This window comes from Corvus moneduloides, chromosome 7 (assembly GCF_009650955.1).
Source record: "Corvus moneduloides isolate bCorMon1 chromosome 7, bCorMon1.pri, whole genome shotgun sequence".
NCBI lineage: Eukaryota > Metazoa > Chordata > Aves > Passeriformes > Corvidae > Corvus > Corvus moneduloides.
The window spans coordinates 11,917,585-11,942,793 of record NC_045482.1 but is presented as its reverse complement, the minus strand read 5'-3'; the positions used below and the strand labels follow the sequence as shown (position 1 = coordinate 11,942,793).

The following is a 25,209-nucleotide window of genomic DNA, read 5'->3' as shown; positions in this document are numbered from 1 at the left end:
GATCTAGAAAAGAGAAGGATCTGTGTTCTGCTTTGGGGCTGCTAAGCATGTTTCATAAGTTCATGTATTGCTTACTGTGTGTTGCCATTACTTAGTATGTATTACTGTTGATGTGCAGAACAGATCTGTTGATGTATGTATAGTCCTGATTGGGAGTGTGGCTGTGCTGAACCAAAACTGTATAAAGATACTGAGAAATACCACTAATCGTAATATACAAATAGACTCCAGGCTTTTGGCACCCTTTGATTTTAGGAACTTAGTGAACTGGAGATTGGATGTTATGTCTGTCATTGCATCTAAACAATTTTCTTTTATCAGTCAGTGTTGTGGGCAAAATGGGAGCTTTAAACAGTTTATTAGAGAAGCCTTCTGTTGAGCCAGGAGGTGCAGAAAGGACCCCCTTCCTTTCTAAACTCCTTCTCAGAAAGGATTTGGGTGTGGCTGGAACCAGTCTTAGCCCCAGACTTAGTTGCTGGTTTATGTTAAAGGATTCTATAGGTGTAATTGAACCTTTGTCTCACAGAATTAAGGATGGCAAAGCAAATACACTTAAATAAATTACTTACTTATATTGATTATGATTAGACTAAGAGATCCTAATCAGAATTATTTACTACACAGTACAGGTAGCAGTAACTGTTAGTGTAGTTCACTCTTTTTGAAGCACTGTTGAAGCAGTTATATTAAAGCTAGTAAAAACAATACAAGTAGAGATTGATATTACTCACCCATACCAACAACCATGGGCAGATATCTTTTGCTCAGCCTTTAGGAGTAACCTTGAGGGGCGTCCCCACTCAAGGGAGGAATCTGCACACCCTCTGAGAAGAATCTTGTTTGAGCTATTTTACCCCCTCTCTAGGCAGAGCATCCAGCTACTGCCAGAAATTGTTTGCATACTCCTGACTCTGGAAGGAATTATAATGTATCTATGAAGCTGCTGTGGAAAAGGGATGCCTGCAAATGTTTTGTTGCAGAGAATTTATCTTAGTGGAACTGCAGTTATCAGGGTCTGTGTAATGTGATTTTCACAAGCATACATTGTTTCCTCAATCCTACAGCAGAACTACGTGCATTTTAATATTGCTTATTTAACACCTTAGAAAACATAAATCTCCCAGTTTTGTCTGCTCTTTCTTTTTTCTCTGTCTAGTGTGGGATCAGGCGAAGCTGAGTCTTTATAACTGGCTTTGGTATGAAACAACCACATTTAGTCCTTATGTGGAAGAAACATCTTATGAGAACTCACTTTTAGTACAACAGTCTGGATCTTTGGCTTTGAGCTCCCTAATGCATGTCCTGCATAGCCTCACTCTCAATGCTAGGTAAGACACTCTTACACTTTACAGTAGCACTTGCCAAGGACCCAGTCCTTACAATCTGTGTTTTCTGATAAGAGTGTTCGAGATGAAGATGGTAGGACCTGGGTTCCAATTGATTGGTTACTTTAATTTAATGGCATTTGGGTAGCAAACCTTGTCCAGTGATGAGGTTCACAACCAGGTCTTTGTGCATAAGGCAAAATTAGTTAATATTTTCTAATGGTAGGAATTTTGGGTTGTTTTTTTAATTACTATTATTTTGATTTTCCCCTTTCCTCCTTTCTCTTAGGGGGATATTCAGACTGCTTGCTCAGCACCAGCTGGAGAAAAAGGACAATCCGTCTTATCCAGGTAAGTACCCACCTTTTCTCATCTGTTTGGGGTGTTGCTGTTCACAGCATCCCTGAGTTTTGGTATACAGGTTACATCTCCAGCAACAGAAGTGCTGGGGCAGTTGGCTCAGTGAGGCTCAGTGTCATTCTAGTGGCAATGTGTCTGACTCAGACAGGAAATCAATGGACTGGCTGGTCCTGAAGGACTGCCTCTTACATGCTTAGACATGACTGAGACCATTCCTGGGGAGCTGTGGAGTAAAAAAAAATTAAAATGAAGACTATGAATTTGCATAACTTGCACTTAAAGGTGCTATCTAAATGACTTCTGATGTACCCCTGCTTTCTAGGATACATGTGGAATATTCTGTCACTGTCTGTATAGGTGTTGCAGTGGTTACAAATAACATTTTAATGGTAAAGAAAGCAAGATAGAGGAGTTGGAAATTAAGAGAGATTAACCATTTTAGGAAGTGCATTTAAAGTGCTGTTAAAATTCCATTAGGCAGCAGGGTGACTGGAATGTTAATTCCAGCTGTTTTTCATTAATTACTGAAGTATTACTTTGGCTGTATACTTGCACGAGCTGATGTTACTGTAGCCACTGTGGTCTAAGCCAAAGCAAGACTTTCAGGTGGATGATATGTGGTGTTATACCTGGAAAAACCTGACAATCTTACTACTTCAGTTTCTTGTTCCTCCCTTTTTCTGTCTCCAGGGCTGTCTTTCCAGGACTTTTACCAGCAGTGTCGGGAGGCTTTCCTTGTGAACAGTGACTTGACACTCAGGGCGCAGCTGACAGAATTCAGGGACCACAAGCTCATCCGGACCAAGCGGGTGAGTCCAGGGAAGAATTCTGGATGTTCAGCCACTTCAAGTAAAAAAGATGCTTACTTGCTACTAAGTGAGGCTGTATTGTTTTAAGCACCTAGGAACTAGCAAGGGGCTGAAATTCTGTAATTGCAGCTCTTTCCATGCCTCCAATTTGTCAACACCCTTTACATGGATAGAGGGCTGTAGAAACACAGTGTGCTTTGGTTATTCAACAGCCTACATATCTTCTTCTTGAAGACTGTGAGAAGTAGCGGACTGTGGAGCCTGCCAGTCTGCTTCCAATAGTATTACCTGTATTTCCGTAAGGAAAGAATGCAGACTTGTCATAATAATGGAGCAGTATAGCAGTACAAGATATGGGAACACTGTGTTGAGGAGCTTTGTAGTGTCAGACAAGCATAACCCAGCAGAAGATTTCTCACTCAGTGACTTTTCTCAGTATTTGTGCATTGCCAGTGTTGCTCCAGTGAAATATTCCAGGTTTTCAGTAATTCCAAATGCTGTCCAGATGTCAGCCAGACTGCATATAAATGCTAGCATTGCAGTGCTGTCTAGTGGCTTGCCTGGCACTGTACACTGGTGTTAACAATGTCTTTGCATGTCTGTTCTCAGGGAGCTGATGGTGTGGAATACTTACTAATTCCTGTCGATGACAGTACCTTGACTGACTTCCTAGAGAAAGAGGATGAAGATGTGTAACATCTCTGTGTCCTCAGTGTCTACAGCAATTGCTCTCAATGGTTGCTGGAGAGGGGCCTATGCTCAGGTCTCTGTCTCCAGCCTCACAGCTGCTGCACTGATAAGTAATAATTCTGATGAATCTTGCTCGTTGTTCAACTACTTCAGGTAGTTTGGAATGATGACTTCTGTAAGCAAGGCCTCTCTTGCACTCTAGTTGGATTTGTCTGCTTTGTCTCTTAGCTCAGACAATGCCTCCTTCCTGTCTGTGCAGCCAGCCTTACAGCCAGAAAAACAAACTCAGTGAGACTGTGCCTTCTGCCCTCTACCTCAGCAGACATGAGGGTTTTATTGGAGCAATTTACTTGGGAAGGGCAAATCACAAGGTGGTCAAGAGCTTTAATTTGTACTAGTGGTGCAACTTTTCTCAACTGAGTGCTATCCAGTACTCCTTTACCATTTAGACAAAACTAGCTTCCAGTGTATGAAGACAAGATTTATAATGCTATGAGACCTGCCTTGACTGCATGAGGAAAGGAGAATATTGGTGGGTTTGGGATGCTGTGGGTAACTTAGTAAGTTCTGGCAATGAAATTGAAGGACTTGCCCCAAACCCACATCCTTTTATAAGATTTAGATAATTAAAGTTATGATGGACTCAAGTCATTGCCTGCTACTTTTCAAGGTGCAGTCCAGGAATATGAAGGGGCTATGAAGCTCTTTTGTTTATTTTTTTAAAGCTTGATTGTATATTTGTATTGTTTACATCAGGAGTGTCCACTGATCCTGGAGGAGGCCTTAAATGCCACTTAAAAGCTCTCCCTTTTTTTAAGCCCTTAGAGGTTGGGAGACTGCCGAAGTTTGACATATTTTCTTCAATTCTTTTTTTTCTCAGTTATGTGGGAGGAAGCTGTATAGTTCCATCATCCATAGTCTGCCAGCCAGACTTCAAGGGACTCTGTATGTCTAATATTTGGTAGCTGTGTTACAGCTCAGTGTTTTAATAGTTCAAATCAATCAAATAAAGTACTTTATTAATTTTCATTAGCTTGTCTTGTCTTCCACAATCTTTTTATGTTATAGGAAGATCGAGATCCTTGTGGCAATTATGCAAAATCTTCATTTTCATTGTTATGTCAAATATCTGCACAGAAGATTTCAAACTAGTTAGTAGAAATATTTTACATAGTTTCTTATACCAAGATCAAGAATTGTTTGCCTGCCTTTTAATATCAGTATATAGCTTTTGAAGAGAACCAAAACTTCCCATGGAGTGATAGTTACCTCATCTGCTCCTCACTGACAGAAGCAAGAGGGATGTATGGCCTGATTTTTGTATTAGAAACCCAGAGCATCTACTTACCCCACCAGCAGCTTGATTCTTCATATAGGTCCTTTACTTGGGAAAGAAGAAATTACTTCTCAATTCGCAGCATACTGAGGTGAATTCATGGTATTGGTAAGAATGATGACCTTTATATAGCCTAGGTAGCTTCAGATAATACCACCAGTCATCTCTTTCCACTTACATTTAAGTGGAACAAGACATGCAATTATTAGATAGAGACATTGCTTGATGAGCCACTTTTATTAACTTAAAAGGATAGTGCTAAGATCTTTCCAAATTTCTAATAAAATATTTGTCATCCAGAGATGGTAGGGTATGATACTGTGAGATTTTTTTTTTCTTAAAAAAAAAGTCACAACAGAAAAAACTAACTTGGAAAATAAAACTCAGTGGTGAAAATACTACTTGTTCAGTTTTAGTAATCCTGTAATTAAAAAACACAGTTACAGAAACTGTTTTTAAAAGAAAATAACAAAGGCACATGAATTTACAGCTTTGTTAAGGAATTGAGTTTTAACCTTCCAAAGCTTTTTTTAATTGAGAGTCCCTCTATTGAAAAGCCTTAAAAGGTGCATTAGCGGTAGATCATGCAGTTGAATTACTAGAACCAACTGTCGCTGTTACCCCCAGAGACCGGCGAAATCACGACGTAAGTCCAGGTCAGATGATATGGCCAAAGTGACCTTGTTTAATCACCCATACCTTTTATAGCATGGTTCACAAAAGAGAAATTACATGATTGGCCTATTGACTCACCACCTCCCAAGGTGATAGGTTGAGCAGTAAGACACCCATTTCCAGATATTATTCTTAGAGAAGGAAAATAATTTTCACAGTTCTCAAAACAACTTGCAGGTGTAGAAATGATTTACATTCTCTTAAACTGTTGTCCATCCAGTTTGCATGAGAATGAAAGCTTTCACGGAGAAGCTGTGAGAAGCTGGATTTCTCTAACTGCTTTCTTATGAGAAGGAAAAGTTTCACAGGAAAATTCCTCTGCTAGCCCTTGCTAGCATCCACAATTCTCCCTTTTTGTTTTATAAAGGACCGAAAGGTCACGTTTGTAATCCTCTGTGGGATCCCGTGCAGCAAGGAGAACAAACACAGCATAAGGGGTCTGTTTAGTAATGGCCAGTTACCAAACATAATCTAAACCAGATACTAATTTAAGGCAGGCAGAGGGATTCTTCAGCAATGCCATGAGAAATACATCTAGTGAACCCAGCTATACGTCCAGTCATTAATTCTGAATAGCCTTAAGGGCTCTGTATTCTGCGTAACATTCTGACTCCATAACACAAGAAACTTAAAATTCAGTCTCTGTTAAAATTCAGTCTCTGCTTGTAGAAGGACCAGGCTGAGGGTCGACATCCTGGTCATCATCTGAAGAATCATTCAGTGGTTGATCTGCATTCTGGTCATCATTTGAGGGTTGCCTTGGAGGTTGCCTGTTCTGCTTCTGGTGCCACAGGTCAGGGAGAACGAAGCTCGCAGGTAGCCATCGTACCCCAGTATCTGTGGAAACGCAAGCATACCCACGACCCCAAGCAATGAGCTTGTGTGGGCCTTCCCACTTCTTAGTGAGGAGGTCCCGTACCCAGACTTTCGCTCGAGGCAGGTGCATCTCGCCTGCAGACTGCAATGAGAGAAAATGATTCAAAATAACAGGATTGTTTGAATTTGCTGCCACCAGGATATCATCCATGTAATGGTAGCAGCATGCCTCAGGAAACTGCTCACGGACTCCGGACAAAGCCTGAGCGACATACCATTGGCAGATAGTCGGGCTGTTCTTCATGCCCTGAGGTAGAAGCTTCCATTGATACCTCTTTGCAGGTTCAGCATTGTTAACTGCAGGCACAGTAAAAGCAAATTTTTGCTTGTCATTAGGATGCAAAGGAATAGTGAAAAAACAATCCTTCAAATCAATGATCAGGATTTCCCACCATGGTGGGTGAGGGCATGCCAGGTTGCAATGACCCCATACTTTCCATCACTGCATTGACTTGTCGGAGATCCTGCAACAACCTCCATTTCCCTGATTTTTCCTAATTACAAAACCAGGAGTGTTCCAGGGACTAGTAGAAGGCTCAAGATGCCCCTGATTGTTCCTGGACTAACTGGCGAAGGGCAACTAATTTCTCTTCTTTCAGGGGCCACTGAGGAATCCAGATGGATTTGCGTACTAGCCACCGCAAAGGCAGCATAGATACACTGCGCCTTTCAGCACAGCGGCCCCCATCAAAAATTCATCCCAATCCGTACCCCCCAGGCTGCCAACACATCCCACCCCCAGAGGTTAAGCGAAGCTGCAGTGACATAGGGCTGAACCAGAGCTGCTTGCCCCTCTGCGTTTCTCACCAGCAAAGGGTGTTCACTTAAATAGCTCTTTGTGGTTCCTCCCAACCCTGTGATGGCTGACCCCACAGGGGCCAGAGGCCACCTGGCAGGCCACACAGAGAAGGAGATGATGGTCACATCAGCATCCGTGTCGATCAAACCTCGGAGCTGGATCACAGGCAGCTGGGCATTTGGCAGGCACAGGGTACATGTCATCTGCAGCGCTTGGCTGCAGATGGGTCCCATGGATCCAAAGCCACCATCTCTGCAACTGTGTTGTTCTGCTCTAGGAACACGACTTAAAGGGCACAAGTTGAGCAATTCTGGTCTTTTCAGGAATAGTAAGAGGAGGGGAGGGTGTAGAAACCATAGCACAAATCTGACCTGTATAGTCAGCATCTCTAACTCCTGGGTGTACATGGATCCCCTGAACGGTAGTACTAGACCTACCTACGAGCAATGCACTCAGGCCTTGCCCTAGGGGTCCATGTGCATCCAAGGGAACCCTATAAACCCGAGTGGAGTCTAAGACGACTGTTGCTGCGGTATGTACATCCACCCCAGCTGAACCCTGGGTGCTGGCTGCAAGCTGGCTGAGTATGCCTGCATCAGAGGAGCCTGGGGAAACATTTGTATCTGAGCGCAATTTCCCCATGCGCTCCTTAGCGAGTTTTTTCCCTGGCGTACCAGGGATCAACCATGTCGGTAGACGTGGTCTGAAGAATGACCTGGCCTCCTGCATCGCTTGCAGTGATCAATCCTCCTGTTTTCCTTCCCTGTCTTCTTAACCTGTTTCTGCTTTTCCTCAACCTTAGGTTTCTTTCTTAGTCCACCAGACTTTACTTGAGGAGGCCGCAGGACTGCTGCTAGAGCAGATTTATATTCTCCAGATCCCACCTTAGCACAGGCATCAACCATTTGTGCTACTATGGGTTCTCCAGGCAAAGCATCCATGATCTTTCTGCATTCATCATTCACATTATCTCTTGCCAGCTGCCTGCACAACATCTGTCTCATGGTGTCATCCTCTACTTGCTGTTCTAAGGCTCCAGCAAGCCTTTCTACAAAAGAAAAAAGTTCTTTCGGCCCCTGAAATACCTTCGTATATTGCGTCTTTGGAGCAGCTGTATCCAAACTTTCTAGCAAAGCTGCCATGCCAACCTTCTGAATTTGTTCCAGGATCTGGGGATGCCAGGTAGCCTGAACATCAGGGTCCCAAAATTCATTGATCCCCAGAAAACCATCCACAGGAACTAAATGCCTGGGATCAGTTTGAGGCAATTGCATATTCCCAGCTACGGCCTTCTCAGCCAACCTTCTCCCATTGGCTTCAAAAACTGAATATTGTATAGGCTGGAATAAAACCTGACCTAAATGTTTAATATCAAATGGAGAAAGCAGATCAGTATTCGGCACTCTAATTACCTGCATGACTTGAGGGGAACTTAATCCATACTGAGCAACTTTATTCTGCAAATCCTGGACCACCTCTCAAGCAATACTCTCGTGCTTGTCAGCCTGGCCTGAGTTAGGAGGAGCTTTCTGCACTGGGAAAGCCTGGACAGCACCCTGTGTCGCCACTAGCTGGCTTCATTGTTGCATCTTTGATCTTCCTGCATACTATCATCAGATAAGGCAGCAGATCGCTCAGGTGCCGTCTGCCCAGCAGGCATCCCAAGTCTTTCCAGCACCTCCCAAGCCCCGTCTCGCAAGGCACATCTTTTAATCTCTTCCCAAGCCCGTCTCGGATTTCTGGGACCGAGAGTGTCATCGCAGCCCGGAGAAGCACAAGGACAGCTGCGAGCTCGCTGCATCGCTCGCTGCCGGCGCCGCTCTGCCACAGACTCCCACCGGGAAGCGGACGTCTCCATAGCAACGGAGCTTTTCTCGTCATCCAGGGGTGTTATCAGCCAAACCCTCTGGAGACTGGCACAGCAACTCCGGGCCAGTAGACGGGGTAACTACAAGGGCTGGATTCGCGGCTGGGACAGCAGCGGAAGCTGAAGCAGCGTCAGGCGGCGCGGCGGGGAGAGGAGTAAGGGCCGCCGCCCGCGGCAGTGGGGCCTGCAACGTTGCAGCCGAATCAGAGGCCGCTGCCGCCCAGGCGCAGGCGGGGCGATGGCCAGTGCCCTGGACGCCTCCGACCCCCGCGCCGACGCAGGAGAGGCGGTGCCCAGTGCCATGGACGCCGCGGACTGCCGGCCAGGCTCAGGCGCCGGGACCGCCAGCCCCGCACCCTGCTCTGGCGGCGCGGCCGGTTCCGGCGGTACGGCCGGGGCTCTCGGAGGCGCTGCCGGCTGCGGCGGTGCGCTCTGAATGTCTGGCGCCGCGCCCGGTTCCGGCACCGGGACTATCGGCACCGGGACTATCTGCCCCGGCTCCCGCCCCAGCGCAGCAATAGCCGCCTCTGCTATAATCCCCGGCTGTGCTGCGAGCTCCAATTTTATGTCCTGCAGCGCTGCCAAGATTTGTTCCCCCATAGAGACAGGAATCGGGGAACTCGGCCGCTGCCGCGACTGTGCTGCGGAGTCCCCGGCCGTAAATAACAGCCGTAGGGTATCCGAGCCGCACAGGAGCCGGACGGGGGCCCTGAGACCCTGAACGTGTGGGCGCGGGGGGGCCGAGACACCCCGCCCGCGGTCGGGAATACAGACTGCCCCTGTAACAAGGGTGCAGCGAGCTGCGCTGCCGGAGACAACAGCGCTGGCCCCGCGGCAGACTGAGAAGCCGCGGACGCTATCGGTGAACAACCCCTCGAAAGAACATATCTGCGAGGACAGAGATAACCCTTAGTCTCCCTCCGAGGCGATACCGGGAGTGATTCTACCATGCTACCCCGCGCTACTCGGGGCGCCTCCCCCGAGCTGGGAAAGCACATAACTTCAGACTCGTCAGAGCCTGAGTTAGCTGCACTATCCCGTCTTTCTGTCCATATCTGCAGTATATCGTGTAAAACCCCCCAGGTGCGTAATAAATCAGGCACCTCGGCGTTACCGGCTGCGAATTCCCGGAGTACCGCGTCTCCCAGCCGTCTCCAAGCTTCCGAGGTCAAGTCACTATCAGTCTCCACATAACATCCATGCAGAAGCAACCAGTCCAGTAACGCAGCGAGCTCGCCATCTCCTACGGTAGCTCCTGCGGTCAGTATCACAGACTTGAAGGTGGAAAATACCGCGCAGTTCCAATAGGATTTCTGCTCCATGGCTCAGTCTGTGCTCCGCGCGGCCCCAGAGGGAGGCCAGCCGGAGTTGGGGGGGTGGCACGCACCTTTCTAAAGTCCGGTTTGTGGTCTTCGGTACACGTCGCTTGGTCACCAGATGTTGCTGTTATCCCCCAGAGAACGGCAAAATCACGACGTAAGTCCAGGTTAGATGATATGGCCGAAGCGACCTCATTTAATCACCCATACCTTTTATAGCATGGTTCGCAAAAGAGAAATTACATGATTGGCCTATTGACTCACCACCTCCCAAGGTGATAGGTTGAGCAGTAAGACACCCATTTCCAAATATTATTCTCACAAGACTGAAAACAATTCCACTGTTCTCACAACAACTTGCAGGTGTAGAAATGGTTTACATTCTCTCAAACTGTTGTCCATCCAGTTTGCATGAGAATGAAAGCTTTCACGGAGAAGCTGTGAGAAGCTGGATTTCTCTAACTGCTTTATGAGAAAGAAAAGTTTCACAGGAACATTCCTCTGCTAGCCCTTGCTAGCATCCACACCAACAACTTGCTTTGTGTTCTCTATTTGCATCTGAGTGGTGCCTTAGTAAAACTGTTCATGCAAACAGTTGATCTCCATCCTTTCCTTAACTATTTCTGAAATTTATGAGGTAAAATACCAGTGACTTGCACTGACATGATTTGACATAGCTGCAGTAGGGTAGAACTGAAGCATAAGTTTAAATCCAGAGATAAGTCAGGTTTTATATATTTTACCCAAACCAATCATTGAGTATCATGGTTATCAAATGTATCTAATAACATTAAGCAGTAACAGTAAATTTATTCAAGTGCAGTCCAGTAATTGAGTAAATGAGCTTTTGGTATTCCAAAACAAACATTTATTTTTCTAACATAACAAAATATACCCCAAACTTTGAGGGACCATATAATACAATCATTCTGTACTGGACCTTCATTAAGCTCCTTCATTAAGCTCTGCAGGTGGATATGTCTGTGCAAGATACCACAATTAACTGTATTTTCTCTCTCCAATTTTTTTCCCCCTATGCCACCTGGAGAGGATCTCTGTCTTTCTCAGACACAATGATGTTGATTTTGTTCTGTAGGTGGATCACGAGTGCGTCACGCAGCTCTGACAAGAAGCCTCGCTCAGTGTTACTGTGCTCGCACAGAATAACACTTATCCCATTGGCAACTGCATCCAGCACATCATGGTGGGACATCTCTCCTGCCATTTTGAGAAAGAAATGTCATGTAGATCACTAATGGTACAGTTCAGGTAACCAGGTCTCTGCAATGTATGGAGAATCTTAGCTAAAAGCTGTAGCGATGTAATGGAATATAGGCTGTAAGCGGAAATGCAACACCACCTGCTCAGTAGGAACGTGGAACACTCCTGCTCCAGGGTTCTTTTAAAGACTTTCAGCTGGTATCTCTGTATACAGCTGAGACAAAACGACAGAAATTCCTTGCCATCTTTGAATAGTCATAAATTCTGCCAATTTGGGCAGAAAATAAAAATGCTCATCATGGTCTGGAAGAGGATGGAGGAAAGCAATAGGGAAGCCTGAGGGTCAGCTCTGCAGGGCTACACTTAAGGGGGAGAAGGAGCAGTGGTTCCTACAGAACGCAAGGCAGCCGTCACATTGTTGAGCCACAGGGAATAGCTATCCCACTGTTGGAAGAGAGAATAATGGACCAAATTGTCCCTTTGGTCAGACATGCTATGGAGTTTCTTTGGAAGGTTCTGTAGACTATATTATATTCTGTTTTCCATTAGGGAATTCTATAGGGAATGGAGAAAATACATGTTGCCAAAGGAGAAACACACTGGAAGTTACAACTCACTGCCATCAACACTAATTTTGTATTGAAATAAATGCTGTAGAGCAATGTTTTAATTCAAGTATCTTTCACTGTGCCACACTGCCATTTGATCCACGTTATACCTACTTTAATGTTAGTCTGTCATTCCAATAAGTAACTGATTGATTCTCAATTATAAATAACAGGTAATTCTTTCTGGCCAAATCTTTCAACAGCCAGTCAACCCTCTTGTTTTTTGCTAAGGTTTGTTTGTTTGTTTTTTTCTCTAATGACTATTTTTATAAAGATAATGAGATAATGAGCAATCTACTACCTGTGAGATAGAGGTCAGCTTCCGTTCCCTTCAGGACACTGCTCCCAGAACCAGCACACAGAGCAGCTTTCTTCACTGGTGATTCTGCAGGATAAAAGGTGCCACAGTTAAACTCCTTCCCCTTTGTTCAGCCCTCATGTCTGTATTGCTAGTAATTGTTTCAGTTAACTACTACCTTGATTTTAGGGTCAATGTAAATTTGTTGGAAGAAGAGACACATTTGTCAGTTTGAAAGTCATGGGCCTGTAACATCTCTGACAATACAGTGAAATCCTCTGTGATAGGTAGACTTTTTTCAAGGGGCAGGAAACTTTGCAGAAAACTCCAGCAGAGAGGCTGGCTAATGGCTACCTTTCCCCTAGTGAGGTGCTAGTTAGGTTTCCAAACCCTTTAATAGGCTGCTACTCTTTCCAGGACTCTTGTGTTCCACCATCACTCGTTTCCCAACTAATGATGCCACTAAGGCAGCATTTTGCCTCTGAGATATACTGGTTCCTAACTTAACAACTCTCAGAAGGGCAGTCTTAATGCAAGCAGAAAGCTGCTCCATGCAAATAAAAATTTGTCCATTTGCTATGATTGCTAATTCCAAGCTACTATATATGTGACAGTGACATGAATTTTAATTCTTCATATACATTACATTTGCTAAGGAGAGGGGACACACAATACAGGGAGTTTTCAAAACCTGTTAAGGTTTTACAGTATGTTGCCTTGCAATTACTGTTGATTTAAGTGGAGTCACACCACTTCAATGCCACACCGTAGAGGCTTTGAAGTAGTTGGGTATTTTTTAGTGCAATTGTCAGCTTCTGATAAGACTTCTGCCTCCTAAGTTACAAAGAGTTCTCAACAAATTTGCTCTCACAAATTCTAGTAGCTGTGCTCCTTGGAGATTAGGATAGGTAGTTGGGATAAGAGGATGTTTACTCCACATCTTACTAATGACCCCATTGTTTGAGCTAGTTCCCCTTCTTTGCCTTATCTTTCATCAAAACCATGGTTATGTGTTCATAAGGATACCATAAAGTGTCTTACTCCTAAAGTGCTCTGAATTTTAACATTCAGTCACAAAAGGGAACATACAATCAAACAGTGCACCTTTGTGCCTGATACCCTGGGCAGGAAAAAAAAATCTTACTCATTATATGAATTACAAAAAAGGCTATCTTTCATTCAACTTGTGCTGTCCCTTCTTCACCACATCAACCAGCATAATAGAGAATCCCATTAAAAATACAGATGAGATTCTTTTCATATGACTGTAAATTCTAGGATGCTGTTTCTTAACAGTGCTTCATAGTACTTGGAAGTAAACCTGCTGAAGACAGTTTCCCAGTGTAATGCACACACTCATGCTCCCTGTGTTCCTGCAGTGCCCGTCCTAGCAGGCAGTCTGGCTCGCAGGCCCATGTACCGAGTGTCCTGCCCGTTCCCACGGCTACGCGGACGTGGGGTAGCTGCAGGTGGCCTTTGATACGCTCGATTATGTCTGACAAGGAGGCTGGCTCGCTCAGGGTGCACAGGCGTCCCATTCCAGTATGGGGAAGAGGAGGCTGAAAACAAATCAAAATTACTGTGAGAAAGCTGACTCCAGATGCTTGCATTGCTTTTCACACCACAGAAGGATGAACATATTGGGCATGCAGGAACATCTCTGAAAAAAATTTACAATGGTTTTTTTTTTTAAATTTTGTAAATTTACAGTTACAAAAAAATATGTGTATGATGTTCTCAAATGTAACATACGAGCTACGCCACCTATTGGAACTGATTTAAGAATTAGTACAGACCACATAGATAGTTGCATTGCTTTGGAAAATATGTGTGGCCTCAAATCCCCATATGCCAGTATTTCAGAGCAGTGGGGTAGGACTGGAAAGCTGGGATACCACTCACTACTGCATTTCGCTGTTTAGGGCACTCAGCTCACACAAGTAATTCATTGACAGGACATAGTATGTGATCTTGTTACCTTTTGTAGCAAGAGAATCTCGGTCTTGTGATGAAGAAGGCTGTTCTGGGACAATAATGCCACCACCTCCAGCAGTGCTTTCTGAGAGCAGTTCAAACTGACTCGTGTTTGCTCCTCACCTTCAACCCTGAGGAAAGACATGCTTGGTGCTTGTTAAATAACTAGATAAAATTTTGGCACTGTAATTATTATCGTTCTATCCCAGTGGCTGTTCTACCACTGAGAAAGGAAAAAAAGGTAGCACTGTAATAGCCTAGACTTGTCCACTGTCTTGGAAGAAACAAATATGGGCATTTAACTCAACTGTCCTCATCAAATTTCCTGTTTATACTCTAACACCTCTCATCTATGTGATGCTAGACTTGAGTCGCTATTACCATTTAGCATGACATAGATTGATCAGAAAGGGACTATTATTCCTTAAGTTTCTCATTGCTGAAAAATACAGCAGCAGTGCACAGAGGAACAAAATGATTAGAACTGTAAAATACAATTACAGCAACTTAATGTTTCAAACAACAGAAAGAATACAACGTTAGAGATACCTGGCTGGGAAAGTAGTGAGACAAGAGATCTCTGGGATGTCTTTGATTTTGAACAGCACTGCATCCAGATGCTCAGCATCTGCACAGAATTCTACCCGGTGAGTGCCTTCAGCTGGAGAGCTTGGTGCAGTCGATGGATGCAGTGGGACAGAAGTACAGGCACCTGAGAAAACAGTGCAAGATTGCTGGGTTATAAAGCAGGGTAAAGTATCCTAATACTGATTTAGAACATGTCTTAAAGAGATGCGGTACAAAGATGCAAATTTTGCACTCAAATCCTTTTTCCCTGACAGACCTGAGGACTTTTCGTTCTCCTGTCTCCATTAGACACAGTCTATTTTAAGCCCAACAAAGCTGATGGATATATATTATTTGCCATCCTTAATGCCATCAATTTTATCCTAAGTATTGTACAAAACCAGAAAGAGGTTTCTGGTTTGTATGACAGACTGGAAAAGACAACATCTGTGAGCCACAGTACAGGATAAAAATCTAAAATAATTTCACATAGCTTAAATCCTTTGTGAACATTGAGGTCTTGTACTTCATAAATCAAAGGTGGGGATTTAAAGTCAGTGGTCTCAGCATTGCAACCACAGTGGACAAATATCCACCAGTTCCAGATACACCCAATAGTAGAGTCATGCATCTGAAAATATCCTCTTGTGTTTGTATCTGGTATACATCACCAAGATATATTTCCTAAAATGTGTTTAAGGTTACAGTGATGCTATGACGATTTTTTGCCTTTTCTTTTATACCCCTGTTATACCTTTTTTACAACTTCTGTATTTTTAGTGCTTTTTGCCTACATTCTTGGACTTGTTTGTCAAGTTAAAAGACTAAACATTTTAGAAGCTTCATAGTTAGGGATCAGTGTGCCCCAGATCCCAAGGTGCTCTCCAGAACACATTCTGTAAGCTCAGATAGAACCATCCAGGGGAAGGCTCCTTGGGGAGGGGGGCTCACTTGAGCCTTTCATTGGGGAATCTTTGATAGATATGCTAATTAGTACCACCTATAATATTATACCCGATCTTTTGGGGGGGGCATTTTTGCGGGGTGCATTTTGATGCATATGACCTGGACGTGTGCACCTAAGGATCCTTAAAATAAATACCAAGGTAAAATCCCTTTTCCCCTTCTAACCGTGTTTGACTCTTGATTTTAAGACCAGGAAAAGGCATCAACAGTACTATAAAAATATTGGGAAAAATAAAAAACAGTCCTCAAATCACACCTGTAAAAGCTGTAAGAAAGGAAAATAAGGAAAAATCCCACCTAAAATAGCATACATCTTTAATAACTTTTTCTTAACAGAATCTCACCGAGTCCCTTTGTTAGCCAGTTATTAACTCCGTGAGGTATGGCATCGTACGCCGTATGTGGAGAATAAATCCCGATTCTGTTCTCCAGGGCTCGGACCACCAGCCGTTCCTTCCAGGTTTTCCACGTTACTCGCTTGAGTGGTGTGAATATAGGAGGGTGGTAAGAAAGAACGAGGTCTGCTTTCTTCTGCACTGCCTCTTCCATCACCTCCTCAGTGAGATCGTTAGTGAGGAAAAGGGTTTTCACAGTGTGGGGAGGACTTGGTTCCACCAGCAACCCCACATTATCCCAGCTTTCAGCCAGAGCGGGGGATGCGAAGTCATTCAGGGCAGACACGAGCTCCCGGAGGTTCATGAGAGCGCGAACGGGCGGGAGGCCCAAGGCACGGACGCGGTGGACAGGCGGGCGGAGCAGCGGCGGGACCGGCAGCAGCATGCGGGGACCTGTGCGGGGCAAACACAGGCCGCAGTGAGCCTCGGGAACCCGCCGGCCCAAACAGCAGCCACGGCCGCTCGGGCTGCAGATGCTGCCACGCCGACGGCTCAGTGCGCCCGCCTACCCCCGGCACCACCCGGTACCGGGCGCCTTCCCCGCCCCGGGGCTCCCGCGGTCCCGCCCCGTTCACGCCGCCCCGCGCTGCCCTGCACCAAGCGCGCCGAGCTCAAACTTCATCCCCCTTCCCGCGGCAAATCCGACCCGCAGAGTCCGGCCGCACAAGCGCTCGCTCCTCGGCGGCGGGGAGCGACGGGCACCGGCGACCTCAGAGCACGACCGGGCCGCCACCGCGCTCACCTCCCGCCGGAGCAGGGCCGGCGCTGCGGGGCGGGACCTGCGCTTGGCCCCACCGCTTCCGCCGCGCTCAGCGGGGCCGGGGGCGGCCCCTCCGCAGCCCGGCAGTGAGCCGAGGCCCGCGGGAGAAGAGCCGCTTCAGCGGCGGCGGGCGCCGGTTCTGCATCGGCCCCGGCAGGTTAAAGCATCCTCCGGGCGCCGCGGACGGGCGGGGCCGCCGGGCAGGGTTCGCCGGTGGAGGAGCCGGGCGGCGGAGCGCACCCGTCCTGTGCGCGGCATTCCGGTGGCGGTACCGCGGGCAGGGAGGCAGCGGTAGCTCCGGCTGCCCTGGGTGGGGGGCAGCTGGGTGCAGCTGGGTTGAGTGGGGACACGGGGCCGGCGCTTCACCGGGGAGGGCGGGTGTATAGAGGAGAAATTAGCGCGTAAATCTGTTGACTTCTACGCAGCCGCGGTTTTATTACCGTCGTTCTAAACGCTTTATTTGAAAGTATTATGAAGATTAAAAAAGTGGGATTCTGTGCTTGGATGCAGGTACCTGTCTATTGCAGCCACTTAGAGCTGTCACGTATTGGCTCCAAATCACACTTCTGTCAGGTGTGGCTTTTACCTGTGAATTTCTGGCATCTACTGTTCTGCCAACTGCCATAATATTTGGAAAAACTGATTGCTTAGTATACATTTTCATCCTAGGAAAGGGTGTTTTTCGCCCTCTTCTCCTTTCTCTAAGTGGTCTTTTTCTATTTATTTTTCATTCTTTATATGCTGTGTAGTTGCTTAGTGCAAAAATTTAGCCATAGAGTCACTCGAATGGCACTGTAGAACCGTGTGGTATAAAAGCATGTAACCAAGAAATATTTTAGAATAAAAAAGAAATGGGGTTCACAGAAAAAAAACCCCAACAAATTTCATATATTACCTTTGCAGGGAATTGCTGTATAGGAGGCTACCCCAGCTTTTTGAGAAGCAGACATGGTAAGAATGAAAGCACTTTTTATATATTCTTTCTGAAATGGTCATCTCTTGGAAGGTAAATAGCTGCTCTGCATCTCAAAGGATTACACGTCTTTCTCTGATGCTGTGAGGAATTTGTCATGAAAAGTTTAGGGTTTTAATTTCAAACTCATAAAAAGATACTGTGAAAAGGAAAAGAGGTTGATTTACATCAGTCTAAAATAGAATTATGCTTTCACTTCAGAGGTCCCGGATTTTAATGCTACTTTGGCATCTATTTGTTAATCTAGTTTGGTTTCTTTTGGCACAGCAGCATTGGCCTAGTTGCAAGAACATACCTCTGCTTCAGCATATGTAAACCTCTGCACTTACAGGCTTTTAAGAGTTTAGCAAATCAAGAAATAGAGATAAGACTATATATGTCTTAAACTGTACATACACCTTTTATAGCATCTTCATGGACATTGTGGGCAGCTGTCTCCTTTACTTGTGTACTTTTGGAGAAGTATGCCACTATCAACATGATGCTGGTTTTTATTAGTTTTTCTGTACAGTTATCCCCACAGTAATTGTTTTTGTATCATTTAGCACTTCCCATAGAAGCACTGTGATATATTTGGCCTGAAGAGATATATTTGCTTAGGTCTCTGTGTGGCTGATTTTAAATTTTATGAAGGTAATTTATAAATTCTGAAGAAAAGTAAGTTAATTTGTAGATTTGCTTGTCTGGGAAGGCAGATTATATATGCTGCCATTCAGAACTAGTCTTACCACTCAAAAGGCTGCAGGCATCAGTTGCTCCTCTGGTTGTAAAGCAGTGAGGTGTGTGCACCACACTATCATCCAAAATAGATACAACCTTGGTTCTTCACCTTTACATTCAAATGACTGAGTAGGTCCTGTCTGCAAATGAATAATGTATTTCTGGAGCGTAACAATGTAAAACAGCTACTGCATTACCATGGGAAACTTGATTCGTCCTGAAACTAAGTGAAACTGAGTGCTTTCTGGTGATTTTACTGGAAATGTGGATGGTTTGTGACAGTAGCCTTGCTTATGACCAAATACTAAAACAATGGTTATATGCAGTGCAAACTTGCTTATTTTCTGGGTGGGACTGGGAAATAGAAGAGTCTGTTGGTATTTCATTGCTGATTTAATTGTTATTTTCTGTCTTTCGCTCAGGCTGTCACGCTGCATACTGATGTGGGAGATATTAAAATTGAACTATTCTGTGAGCGTACTCCAAAGACCTGTGAAGTAAGTCAAGTACCAGGAGTAGGAGTGCCTGGTGATGAAACAAAGCAGTAGCAATAGTGAAGACTGTGGAGGAGGTGAAGTGGCTTTTGCAATTCACCTTTTCATGTAATGGAATACCAACATTTTAACCTGGTGCAGTGTCTGTTCCACTCATGGAACTTGTGCACTGTGTCATACTGCCTAGAGTTTGATGCCTGTTTCTCACTTGATAAGGTTTAGTTAAGGGATGCTTCTCTTGAAGTCCCAGCATCTCCCAAAGTGTCCTTTGCCTTTAAGGGGAAATATAGCACCTAGTGTTTTCCGTGGGTTACTCATACCCTCACAGACTGAATTTTAGTTTAAAAGAGTGAGACTCACTCACTCTCAGTTTGTCAGGGGCCCCAGTTTTGACTTTTTGCAATAAACTTAAATTGAAATAAATTTCATCTATTTTAATGAAAAAGCTGAGGCATTAAGTTATTGATTACAAAATTACATGTGCAAAATGAAACTGTTGAATGGGAAGAGAGCATGTCTTAGGCTTCTTGTTTGTTCAAGTCAGACAACCTTGCAATGAAAGCTTTTTATTCTTTGTGTGTGTGACACTATCAAAGGAGTTTATTAGCTATGATTTGTTTATGACTATTCTGTGGCAATACTCTGTGGAATTCGCATGGTCACAAAGCAAAGCAGAGGTTAAAGCCTTGGTCTTGTCAATGCTGTCATTTTAGTAAGATAATACTATTTTTCAGTTGTTTGTTAATATGGTTTGTTTGATTTTTGTAGAATTTCCTGGCTCTTTGTGCTAGTAACTACTACAATGGATGCGTATTTCACCGAAATATAAAGGGCTTCATGGTTCAGACAGGGGATCCATTAGGTAAATTCTTCTGTCTGGGTCTTTCTATAGAAAGAATGTACATAAAAATAAAATGTAGGGAAATAAAAAGGAATTACAGGTATTAAAACCAAAATGTAAGTCAAGTAAAAATATAATAATTATTGTATTGGTGATAAGAGGTTTTTATTATGAGATTAGTTTTCTGTGGTGGGTTTACAGAAGTGCAGGTGTTACCCTGGTTTTAAATAATCATGCATTCTACATACTTGAGTTTTTCGAGCTGTTTCCACTAAACCACAACATGGTTCTGTTTAAGAAGAAGTTGCTACTGTGCTTTATGTGGTTTTTGCCTGAAAGGCTGCCTCTAAAGCATTCGGGGAAAATATCCCAGACAGTGTCAGCTGTTTGGGAGAAAAGCTGATTCAGTTGTGTCTGTTCGTACTCATACAGAACTTAATCTGGGGATATGTTTTGTTCTGCTACTTAGTAGGTTCCTTATATAGAGTTACTTCTCTGTGCAGGGTCAAGAACCTGCCTCAACTAATTGCAGGCTGCTTAGGGTCTTTGTTGTAAAGTGTTGTAACAGAACATAATTTCTGGATTTTTCAGTCTGAAAATCCAGTAATCTCTACTGTGGTGCTTCTTTGTCAGGCACTGGGAAAGGAGGTAACAGCATCTGGGGCAAGAAGTTTGAAGATGAATTCAGTGAATATCTAAAGGTATTTCTGTGCTCTCAATATGCACTTATGTTTTCATCTAAATTTTCTCTACAAGTTGGAGAACAGTAGCTTATTATTAAATTAGGAACAGGCATTTCTGTGCTTGGCAAGTTAGGTTTGAGGGTTTTTATCACTGAAAACAGAAGTAAAAACAATTTCTGACAGCGTTTTTCATGCACTGAAGGCAAAGAAGTAACTTTTCATTGTAAGAGCCATTTTGAGGAGCTCCTTACTGATTGTGATAGAATATATTAGCAACCTAGATTTGTTCTTAATAATAGTATTGATGAAGAGGTCTAAGTCATAGAGTGCTTTGCACAGGTTAGTCCTGGTTTCACAGATGTGTACTCATGCTGAGGTTTTTCCTCTTGTTCAGCACAGTGTCCGTGGGGTGGTTTCCATGGCAAACAATGGTCCCAACACCAATGGATCACAGTTCTTCATCACTTACGGCAAACAGCCGCACCTGGACATGAAGTACACGGTGTTTGGAAAGTAAGTGATCCAACTGCATGCCTCTGTCAGAGTGTGTGAGGGATCTGAGTGTTTTGGGGCACGTGCAGATGCTTGTATTTTTTCTCACAGTCTGTCATGGATGCATAATACTTTGTTTCAAAGTACATTATTTGCCACATAAAATGTTTTGATTTTCTTATTTTGTATCATTTGCTTGCAAGGTCCTTGCCCTGTGGTACTTAACTGTAAAGTGTTTTGAGATACCTTAATTGTGAAATATAAATCATTATTAGAAGACGATTTCCAGCACTTCTCTTTTTCTTGCAGAGTTATTGATGGCTTGGAGACCCTGGATGAGCTGGAGAAGCTGCCTGTGAATGAGAAAACCTACCGACCTCTTAATGATGTTCGCATTAAAGACATTACAATTCATGCCAACCCTTTTGCTCTGTAGCCACAGAATGCCTCAACACATTCTTCAGACTGGTCAGATAATTCCAAGATTATGGGGTTTAAAGAGCCATTAAAAAGGGTTACTTCAGCTGGATCATATCTTTGCTCATTGAATGCAGAATTTTCAGGAGTTGTGACGTTGTTTGGGACTTGTCACAGAGAAGTCTTATGCTTCTGAAGCCAGGTTTTCCAGAGCATCTTCCAGGAGTTTGATTTTTAAACACTGTTTTTTATACTTGTAAAATAAAAAAAAAGCTTAAACTTTTTCCCTAATCTTTGGTTTTTGCTTTATCTTTCTGAGTGATGTTATGTTAAAAAAACGTCCTTTGCTATAATTTCATGCTACCAGTTTTATGAAACTTCCTCATGTAAATTGTAATTTTCCTTACTCAGTTTTCTCAGAAGAGTAAAGTAAGATACGCAGTTTTTTCCCTTAGGTGAGAACAGTTTCATAAATAGATGAAACATTTCCCTCCCAGAAGATTAAAGAACATGTTTAGAGGAGTGCTTGCTCTTGTACTGCTGTGTTGCAATGATAACCTCTTCAGCCTCCCCAAAAGGTAGATGGGAGCAATTTCTTCTGCTTCTGGCACAGCACTATTGGTATGAAAGAGTATTTCTGTCCTTACATAGCTGTTGATTGAAATTAAGTAACATGGATTTACTGTAACTTGTTTTTCTTCATTTTTTTGCACAAAGACTAGGGGGTAAACACAACAAAGAGCACTGTCAAAAAGGCTGTGGTCACATGATGTTGAACAGATAAGAGAGCCATTTTGGACTTCTTCCCCCAGCTCCAGTGGGCATCCCCTTAGCAAAGCCCATTCTTTTATGTACACTTTGTAATCCTTGGGAGGCCCAAGGTCCAGCTGACTTGCAGTCTGCTTCAGACCATTATATCCTATTTTGGACTTGGCCTCTTAAAATAATGAGAACTCATTTGCAAGAGAAAGGCAAAGATGCCAGGTACAGATTACTGAGGCATTAATGAGCATAGCTAATCAATACCGGCTTGCTGGGACAGTTTCTAAATTCTTCATGGGCTGTTGCTTTAAGCTCCCAGCCCTTGTTCCAGACAATATATTTTAGTGTAATACTTCAGTCAGTCAGGTAAAGGATTTCATTCTTTTAGCTTTGTGCTCTGTCTCTTCCCTATAACCAGCAGCAGTAGCAAGTAGACTGAAGCGTGCAATAGCACTCTTGACTGACACTACTGACATGCAGGAGGAAGGACATTCTGGGAAATTTCCTACAGTGCAAAGGAACTGTAAATAATTAGTAATTTAAAACTGCACTGAACTGCAACAATTTCAGGTCTTTTTTTTTTCCTCCACAAAAAGAAGGCTGTTCATAGAATATGTGCAAATACAGCAGTACCAAGTATTTTGCTCTCTGGAAGATACACATTAAATTTAGATTTTTTTTCTTTTTTCTTTTTTTTTTTTTTTTAATCTAATGCTGTGTATTGAAAGGAGTGTGATCCTATTGGGACAAAATTACAAACAAACTTTTCAAAATTGTATTAAAATGTCTGTTTTCCTGGACTTGGTCTAAGATGGAGAGCAGTGGGCAAGAACAAAATAATGGCGCGTGATCTTTGAACAGTGCCAAACTTGTACATCAGGTAAGCTGATTCCAGAGAACCACTAACCACGTCCAGGGCAGTCACAGACACCTAACAGCCTCGTCACCAGGGTAAGAATTGACCATTTCGCAACCGGAGTCCGTCCCCCCGCTCCCCGCCACAAACCCCTGCCCTCCTCAGGCCGCCATGTTCTCTGCTACGCCTTCTTGGGCGGGCAGAAAATGGCCCCGGCCGCTCTGCGGGGCTGGAGCCGCTCCCGGAGCCGCTCCCGGAGCCTTTCCCGGAGCCTGTGCTCGGGCCGAGCCGGAGCCCTTCGCCGGGGCGGGGATTCGCGGCCCAGCCCCGCGTCCCTCTCGCTCCGCCCGCCCGGGGCGTCCCTCAGCCCTCCGGCCTGAGGTGCTGCAGTCGGCTTGGGGTTGAAAAGGGGCATAAAAGACGGGTGGGCAGCGAGTGCGCTCTTCCTCTTGGGGCAAACTAACTGGGAGATAACCCGAGTTTTATTGTCTCCCATGGAAAAACGTCACTGAAGTCTTGAAAAAGCCCACTGGGCAATATTTGTCCTTGTTAAGCGCACAGAAGCCTTTCTTCCTAGAATATGCAGCACTGGGGGCCTTGAGTAGCTTTGCAGGAGGGTCCAGTGTCCAAGCCATGATAGGTCTTTTTAAGGAGAAGGTTACAGGTTTAAATTCCCCTATCAAAAGCAATTAATTTGAAAAAAGCTCTTGAACTGAAAAATAACATGGAAGAAAGAACAGAGAAAAAAGCCAAAAATTGAAATATTGAGGAAAAATACAATCTTCGTTATAGTTTACATTTGATAATTAATGGCTTTGAAAATTGTTTGTCTGTAGGATGTAATTCAAAGAATAAATACCTTTATTACACTTTAGGAATTCTAGTCAAACTAATGGTCCTGACAGGGATAAAAGAAAAAGACCACTTTGCAGAAGGTGCAACAAAGTTAAGAATGGGACACCATTCTGAAGGAAAAAAGGGCTGCAAACATCTTTCTGAAACTCCTGGCAGGTAAATAACTTCTGGACTTCTGGTATCAGCAGGCATGTTTTAAGATTTTAATTATTCTGATCAGGTCATGTGATAGTGGATTAATTTTTGAGTTGAAGGTATTTCAAGAAAGATGTCTTGCAGCTTAAAACAAAAAGCTGCTTTCACAGGGGCACTGGAATGATTTTAATTACATTTATTGGATTGGTTTTTTGTAGCAGTGATTCAGAAACCAAATCTGTGAATGAAAGGGGCCGTTGTCAGAGACACAGTTTTGAAGTTTGCAGTCACAAGTCCAAGGAAGGATGTGACACTGGGCATTATAGTAGCCAGGGATCTGGTCTAATGCGACAGCTGGTGGCAAAAGGAAATAGAAGACACTTTGTAATACATGTCACCCTAAACCTCCACAGGTGATAGGACCAATTTAAATTAGGTTTGGGGTTTTTTTTTTTTTTTTATTTTAAGAAGGTAGATTCTCATCTGTCAGTAGTAATTGAGTGTTGGGTCTGGGGAATTCTGTGGATAACAGAAGTTTATTCCTTTGGCTCCTATTAGTAGCTGACAGTTTTTTGCTAGGATTGCATTTCCTTTAGTGAAAATGTATAGTTTGTACATATGCTTGTGATACCACAGAACATGGTCCTGCTATTTGTTCACTGACTATATTTGAGCAGATTAATGAACAATAACCATCTCTTGGAGTACTTGAAATACAGGCATCACTTTTATGCCTTCAAAATTTGTATTATGACAAGCATTTGAATAACCCCTACTCTGAAATCCAAAGACAAGCTTTTAAACTAGATTTTCACTAAGTATCACTGAAATAGCAAGGGGGTCATGCTAGACTGACTTTTTCAAATATCAATGAGAAATCTGTAGATATGAATTATGGATGATGTTGTCCCACTAGCAGGATGGGTTTTCTGATTTTTGTTACACTGTTAAAAATCCTGAAGATTGGAGTTGTAAGTTAAGATCTCAAGCCAAGACAGCGTAAAGCAAATGTATATGCTATTTATGATTTTTTAAAAAATAGCTTCTTGCCAAATACTCATACAAGTTACTTAATCTTGATTGCCTAAGACGCATATTTTAATTTGGACACAAGGCTATTAAAAAAAAAAAACAAA

General features: G+C 43.7%; 3 protein-coding genes across 16 annotated transcripts in view; 2 read left to right on the top strand and 1 right to left on the bottom strand.

The window, feature by feature from the left end:
* FAM126B (family with sequence similarity 126 member B) overlaps positions 1-4,213 on the top strand; it is a 69,005-nt gene extending 64,792 nt beyond the window's left edge. For all 5 annotated transcript variants that reach the window (XM_032114547.1, XM_032114546.1, XM_032114545.1 and 2 more), the window contains 4 exons: positions 1,157-1,328; positions 1,615-1,676; positions 2,376-2,494; positions 3,104-4,213. In XM_032114547.1, the coding sequence (XP_031970438.1) occupies positions 1,157-1,328; positions 1,615-1,676; positions 2,376-2,494; positions 3,104-3,190 (440 nt within the window). In that variant the 3' untranslated portion in view covers positions 3,191-4,213. The remainder of the gene's footprint in view (positions 1-1,156; positions 1,329-1,614; positions 1,677-2,375; positions 2,495-3,103) is intronic.
* Positions 4,214-5,177: 964 nt separating this feature from the next.
* NIF3L1 (NGG1 interacting factor 3 like 1) lies at positions 5,178-16,918 on the bottom strand. 7 transcript variants are annotated; one of them, XM_032114556.1, is made up of 8 exons: positions 16,732-16,821; positions 16,035-16,478; positions 14,707-14,869; positions 14,162-14,288; positions 13,505-13,742; positions 12,187-12,270; positions 6,287-6,368; positions 5,890-6,153 (listed from the first exon to the last, which is right to left on the bottom strand). In XM_032114556.1, exons 2-8 carry the CDS (start codon positions 16,468-16,470, stop codon positions 5,913-5,915), a joined length of 1,371 nt encoding a protein of 456 aa, XP_031970447.1. In that variant the 5' UTR covers positions 16,471-16,478; positions 16,732-16,821; the 3' UTR covers positions 5,890-5,912. The 7 variants fall into 7 exon arrangements, with proteins under 7 accessions (XP_031970445.1, XP_031970443.1, XP_031970446.1 ...); XM_032114554.1 differs by lacking the exon at positions 16,732-16,821 and adding an exon at positions 16,828-16,918 and having other exon boundaries at positions 5,178-6,368; XM_032114552.1 differs by having other exon boundaries at positions 5,178-6,368.
* Positions 16,915-21,756, top strand: PPIL3 (peptidylprolyl isomerase like 3). 4 transcript variants are annotated; one of them, XM_032114560.1, is made up of 7 exons: positions 16,915-17,002; positions 17,749-17,796; positions 18,961-19,035; positions 19,801-19,894; positions 20,507-20,574; positions 20,951-21,069; positions 21,358-21,756. In XM_032114560.1, the coding sequence occupies exons 2-7, from the start codon at positions 17,794-17,796 to the stop codon at positions 21,482-21,484; spliced, it is 486 nt and encodes a 161-aa protein (XP_031970451.1). In that variant the 5' UTR covers positions 16,915-17,002; positions 17,749-17,793; the 3' UTR covers positions 21,485-21,756. The 4 variants fall into 4 exon arrangements, with proteins under 4 accessions (XP_031970451.1, XP_031970452.1, XP_031970453.1 ...); XM_032114561.1 differs by lacking the exon at positions 16,915-17,002 and adding an exon at positions 17,039-17,092; XM_032114562.1 differs by lacking the exon at positions 16,915-17,002 and adding an exon at positions 17,078-17,113.
* Positions 21,757-25,209: the final 3,453 nt, after the last annotated feature.